Source organism: Siniperca chuatsi, linkage group LG14 (genome assembly GCF_020085105.1).
Source record: "Siniperca chuatsi isolate FFG_IHB_CAS linkage group LG14, ASM2008510v1, whole genome shotgun sequence".
In the NCBI taxonomy this organism is placed as follows: domain Eukaryota; kingdom Metazoa; phylum Chordata; class Actinopteri; order Centrarchiformes; family Sinipercidae; genus Siniperca; species Siniperca chuatsi.
The window spans coordinates 15546267-15552588 of NC_058055.1; the positions used below are offsets into that span (position 1 = coordinate 15546267).

At 39.1% G+C, this 6322-nt stretch overlaps 1 protein-coding gene across 3 annotated transcripts; it reads left to right on the forward strand.

Annotated features, from left to right (window-relative positions):
• The first annotated feature begins 1358 nt into the window (after positions 1 to 1358).
• Positions 1359 to 5627, forward strand: LOC122888129 (high mobility group-T protein-like). Of its 3 annotated transcripts, none has more exons than XM_044222159.1 (5): positions 1359 to 1515; positions 3866 to 4026; positions 4346 to 4491; positions 4656 to 4830; positions 4923 to 5627. In XM_044222159.1, the coding sequence occupies exons 2-5, from the start codon at positions 3880 to 3882 to the stop codon at positions 5094 to 5096; spliced, it is 642 nt and encodes a 213-aa protein (XP_044078094.1). In that variant the 5' UTR covers positions 1359 to 1515; positions 3866 to 3879; the 3' UTR covers positions 5097 to 5627. The 3 variants fall into 3 exon arrangements, with proteins under 3 accessions (XP_044078094.1, XP_044078095.1, XP_044078093.1); XM_044222160.1 differs by having other exon boundaries at positions 4947 to 5627; XM_044222158.1 differs by having other exon boundaries at positions 4656 to 4820; positions 4947 to 5627.
• The last annotated feature ends 695 nt before the right edge of the window (positions 5628 to 6322 follow it).

The window sequence follows — 6322 nt, forward strand, 5'->3', positions numbered from 1 at the left end:
GCTACATTATATATTCTGTATGGTAATCTGTATACAGTGATCAAAAATTAGGATATTATTAGTATACGTAAAATATGAGTTATTAATCTGGACCAATACAACTTGCAAGTTCATTTTAAAAAAAAATCTATGAACTGCTTTAAAAGTCCTGATCTGCTCATATGATATGGCTGACAACAGTGGGTTGAATTGAAAAGAATGGATTCCTAATTGTTGTCTTTTTCCAATTTAAGTACAATTAACCATTAACCATTTGATTGCACAGAACAATATGTCTGGGGTTGGGGGTGAAAAGCCCACTGCTATGAGGCTATCATGCATAGGCCTGTTATATCAATGGGACCTGCAATTAGCAAAAAAGTGTTAATATATTATTGCAAAACAACAGGCCTACAATCAATGCTCATTGTAAAAAATATTTCCTGTAGACCTAAATGACCAATTTCCTCCGACCTAACAATAAACTGCTTTATCCACTAACTTTGGCTTGAACTGAACAGTAGCTCTTTGAAGTCTGTGTTTTAATTGGGTATGAGCATACTATCATCTTTCAATCAGCTATTATAATATAAGCCTATAATAATGAGGCAAAAAACATATTGTGCTGAGAAAAATAAAAACGATCAATCTCGAGGTCTATACCTATTTAATGCATTTACCATGATTTGATGTGTGTTGTTACTTTCTAATTTGAATAGGGACTGCAGGCTCATAAGGAAACATAGCTAGAACACTGAATGAGTGCCTGCTAAAAGTGATTATTATGTATACGAAAAGACTAAGAAAACACTGTGTGATATAGTCAGCGTAGCGACGTTTTCTCAATACTGGGCTGAAAATGAAAATCACGGCGTAATTAAAAAGCAGACTATTAACCCAATTGTTATTGTGTTTTCATTCAACTCAGAGCCAAATCCTTTTAAAATGTCATATCCAGTGCGTAACTATCCCGCATGGGATGAGCAAGCGCCTCTTCTGTCTTTTACACGTGAATACGCGATGTTCTCCATATGCATTTTCAAAGTCATAATTTGCAAATAAGCTTAAGTGTATTGAGGAGAATGTGCTGGTTGATGAAGAGGGGGACAGCCCATCCAACACAATCGCACAACATTTTACAGCTGTCTCGTTCACTGACTACAAGCGCTCCACGTTGTCTCATTCATTTAACTTGCCTACTGTACACTGTGCTCAACGTAGTGAATTCAATACTATGGCAAACACACTACACTACTACCAGCTCCAGCATGCTCGGACAGAAATATTTTTGTATCCACGCGCTTCGGAAAACTTCAGTGACGTTTCACAAAAGGGAGCCAATGGGACCTCGTCTTCTATTAGGACAATGAAAAGCCTCCGTCCAATCGGAGGAGCGCCAGACTGGGCGCTAGCCAATGGTTTGCGAGCCCCGCCGAGAGTAATGTTAGAGAGCTGAAGACTGAAGACACTGCGTATCGCCTGTGTTCCCTCACACACAGCCATTGCAGAGCATTGAGATCCAGTGATAGACCCTAGGTAAGTATCACACACGCAAAATGTTAAGTGTTCGTAACGATGAGAATGACGATAACATTTATAAATATCTTACTTATTTGTTTGCCATGATCGAATGTGAAACCTCTTAGTGCTTGTAAATGATTTTTATTGCGGGGAACCGTCAAAAACAACAAAAAATAGCCGGCGCTAAGCAGGTAACGTTAACGTTACATTGCCCTGCCTGGGAGTGTGGACCAGACGCACTATAAAAAGGAAGAAATGAATATTAACCTTGACTAAATTCGACGAAAACCGTCGATTTCGTTAAATACGAATAATTTTGTATAATACTGTCGTGTCATTCTTACAAAATGGAGTCGAATCAAACGATAGTTATCGCGTAAAAATTCAGGAATGTCTAGCGGACAACACGGTTAGCGACAATGGTAGAAGACTTACCGTTAGCTAGCCATTGGCATTGCAGTGCATTGCGAAGCTGAATGCCTGTCATGAGAAGAGTGCGGGTTTTTATAGAAACCTTAAAATTTATAAAAACATAAGAAAAAGAAAGACCACCTCAAAATATACACCGACATATGTTTGTTTGCTATAATTCACCCGCGAAGACGGGGAAAAAATTACCTCACGATCTGCGCTTTACTGTAATGGCTGACTGTATTCGCATAGGAGGCAAGGCAGCGAGGCAAATGGGAAGCCAGTGACAGAGGCGCAGTTCAGTTTAACTTTTTCTAACCGTGTTTTCTCGAGAAACAAACCCGTAACTATAAGATGTTACGACGGCAAAAGAAAGTTCAATCTTTCGTGATTCGAACGACACCATTACGAGATTTTTCCGATGCTTATAAAACGTTTAAATCGGGGGTTGAAATGAATTAGTCTCCGCGGTCGCTCTGCCCTCTATTGCATGCAGTGCAATGGCTGTGCGTTGACACAAAGAGAAGGAGCCATATTCTCCATGTTAGTGGATGAAGACGAGCGGCCATTAGGAGCTCATAGAAACCAAGTCAGTAGCACAGCCCGCTCATAGACACAGTGCAGACCCAATGTATTACTATACAAACCGGCTAGTGCAATAGGAATCAATCGGGGAAATATTTTGTCAAGATCGCCAGCTTTCTAGACATATTTGTCGAGTTGCAAAGCGAACTGGGAGGCGGGAGGAGACATTTGAGGGGGACTTTCTTTCATGAAGAAGGCATTCTCACAAAATGGAAGAAGAAATATTGCCGTCGTTGTTGACCTCCTTTTCCTCAACGAAAGCCTATGCGCCATTACTACTTCGGTCGACGCAGCTTAACTGGGAGTTACAGTAGCATTTAATAGGAAAATGTAAAGGAAAACATTAGCAGTTTTAAAGATATTAGATTTAGATACAGAATTATTCACAGAATAAGAGAAAAGGAAGACTGATATGAGATGAGTGTTAAATCACATCTAAGCGCAGTTTTAAGTGTTTTATTTTCAATAAATACGTCTTTATATGTAATTTGTGTCTTTTTTTTATTTTGGTCAAAGTTATATTTTTGATATGAACATGAATGAAACGGAGGGTTTCCTGAAGGCCTATTCTTATTGCAGTTGGGCTTTGAGGATATTTTTCGCAAAAACATGATTTTTTTTTATTGATTTTTTTTTTTTTTTTTATAAATGCAAGTCCACTATCACAGAGGGCCATAGTGTATGCTATGCAGTTTGCACTTTGTGAACTTTTGCAGTTTAACGTTAAAGTGATTCGGACCGGAAAGTATATCGCTGCAAGGAAAAATATATTTGTTTTGTTTTATTTCCTTGTATCCGCAGCGATGTGTTTAACCAGTTTTAAACCACCAAAATGGGAGTTAACCACGGACCACTGACTTTTATGTAAAGGCCACAGTACAGATTGCACCAATAAATAAAGTAATTTTCATCGCATTAGCCCGGTCTGTGCTGGACGGGTTTATCTCTTAGTCTGTGTTAACAGGTCCTAACTTAGTGCAGTTTGACAGCAGGGAGGGCGGGTCACTTAAGTAGTGCTATCAACACTAGCGGACAATGAAGAGAAATAAAAGAAGTGCTTGTTGTATAGTACCAGGAGCATATCTTACCTTGTATACATGCTTTTAAAATGATTTAAAATGTTTTTATTATGATTTGAAGAGATAATTAACAAAACATAATTGTTCAGAAAACCACTGATTAAAAAAAAAAAAAAATTGTATGATGTCTATAAAGCTTTTAGGATGTAGAATTTGGGCCATTTATCACAGCACCAAAGCCAGTTGTCCACCTATTCCCCCTTCCAAGACAACCTAACAATATAATTAATATAACTTTGAATGCCCATGCAGTTGCACAGCTAATCTATACCTAAAACATTTGTTTTTAGATACTGCCATCAGGATGGGGAAGGATCCAACCAAGCCAAGGGGCAAGATGTCCTCCTACGCATATTTTGTCCAGACCTGTCGGGAGGAGCACAAGAAGAAACACCCTGAGGCTTCGGTTAACTTTGCCGAGTTCTCTAAGAAGTGCTCTGAGCGATGGAAGGTAGGACAAAATGGATGGATGGATGATTATCTTATAAACTTGTAGTCTATTTCTTAAATTCAAAAGTCCTGCGAATGCACTATATGCCACTCATCGTTGGTGTAAATGAAGATAATTCAGATACAGGATGTTGTTGGATAACTTTACAGCTCTTGATTACAGTTACACTCAGATACCCACATTGTGAAATAAGTAAATAAGTAATAAAACAGCATCCTCCCAAACATAGGGAATCTAATGAAAAAGCAATACTCTGAATACTTATGCACAAAAGGTGTTGGCACAGGTAGTACAATCAGCAAGCTGTTTCTGTTGTTAGACAATGTCTGCCAAGGAGAAGGGCAAATTTGAGGACCTGGCCAGGCAGGACAAGGCACGCTATGAGAGGGAGATGATGAGCTACGTTCCAGTCAGGGGAGGAAAGAAGAAGAAGTTCAAGGACCCTAATGCCCCCAAGAGACCCCCGTAAGTACTACAAGTCAACACTTAAGCCTCTTGCAATAGAAAAGTATTTTTCAACCAAACAAATTTGAATCATGAGCAGATGACTCATGTTGTAAAGACACAATATGAAGCATGTTATGTTGTGTAAATGACAAGCAAATTCTTTTTCTTGCTCCCCCCCCCAGATCTGCCTTCTTCATCTTTTGCTCAGACTTCCGCCCTAAGGTGAAAGGCGAGACCCCTGGTCTGTCTATTGGAGATGTTGCCAAGAGGCTGGGTGAGATGTGGAACAGTACCGCTGCAGAGGACAAGCAGCCCTATGAGAAGAAGGCCGCTAAGCTGAAGGAGAAGTATGAGAAGGTAAAGAAGCAGCGATCTGTTTTTATTGATGCTGCCAGGGAATTCATGTTGTGCTGCTCTCCCTCGTGAGCTTTAATTTTTTTCGGTCTCAGTATATTTTCATTCCTTCATCGCAGGATGTCGCAGCATATCGTGCTAAGGGCAAGACGGGCGGCGGAGCACCAGGAAAAGCCCCGGCCAAGGCAGAGAAGAAGGATGATGACGACGATGATGACGATGAAGATGACGAGGAGGAGGAAGACTATGATGATGATGATGACGAGTAGATGGCGAGCGACATATATAGTGGTCATTTTCTTGTTTATAAAGCATTTTACCCCCTTGTACACACTTCACTTACTGAAAGAAAATACGTTAGTATCCAAGGGGTAAAAAAAAAACAACAAAAAAGGCTGTGTATATCAGTTGTTTTTATGCTGTACAGTTTTTTTCTCCTTTTTGTATAGTTAACACTACACAAGTGTCGTGTCTGTATCTTTCTGCCAGTCTTATTTTTTCAGTGATAGTTCCTAGACCACTATCCTGCCTGGTACAGTGTCAAGGGGTGGGCTTACAGTATTTACTCTAGCTAGAGGTGCACAGCACATAAAAATGTTCTGAGTTAGATCTGAGTGTTTCTTCTTTCTTTTCCATTTTCCTGTGTGTTTTTATTTTAAATGACATGTTATCAAGATTGACGTATCACAGTTGTTTTACTGATCTTTATGTACCACTGTAATAGCAAAAATAAGAAACGCCTTGTTTATTGTTGAAATTTAAATTGCTTCTGATGTCAATAAACTTTTTTTTTTAATAAACCGGGTTTTGTATTGTGTGTCTTAAAAGGTATTGCTCATTGTCCTGCAGGTTTCCTTCCCTCAACATTAAATGGATCCAAGTTTTTTGGTGAGCGCAGACTTATTTGTCAAGTGAACACTAATATCCTATTCCATATATGAGTAGTAGTAAGATAAGTTGGATAAACGGCAAAACAAACCTGTTTTCTGCACTGGAATATCAACACTGCCAAAAATCAATGTGACTGACAATTAAAATGTAGGTTAAATATCATTGAGACTATTCTATGCAGTAAAAGTTTAAGTCCTAAGAGTCATTTTTTAAAAAATCTTTCTGGAGATAAGACTTATGTGTTAACTTGCATTGTGGTCTACTCACTAAAGTACAGTTGAGTTGATGTTAAGATGCCAGGAGACAATTAAATAAAGCAGGAAAACATAAAGCCACCCAGGCCTCGATAAGCAGTTCTATGAAGTGTGACTCATCACTACAACTGTTCATGTATCCTGTTGTTTTTAGCCTACTGTGGTTGTATGCAAACAAGCGGTGCATTGAAGCTCCTTGCCTTGGTGGAGGTACACTGAAAGTAGCATTACTGTCTGCTCTGCATGCCAACATGCATCACTGACTGTTCCTGTTTTATTTAGATACAGCTGCTTCATCTCTCACGTACTCTAGGTCCCATCCAGGGTAAAAAAAAAAAAAAAATCATTTA

Coding starts and splice junctions, on each gene's coding strand:
- LOC122888129 (XM_044222158.1), top strand. CDS start 3,880: ATGGGGAAGGATCCAACCAAGCCAAGGGGCAAGATGTCCTCCTACGCA. Junction 4,492..4,655: donor AATGCCCCCAAGAGACCCCC/GTAAGTACTACA, acceptor TCCCCCCCCCAG/ATCTGCCTTCTTCATCTTTT. Junction 4,821..4,946: donor GCCGCTAAGCTGAAGGAGAA/GTATGAGAAGGT, acceptor CCTTCATCGCAG/GATGTCGCAGCATATCGTGC.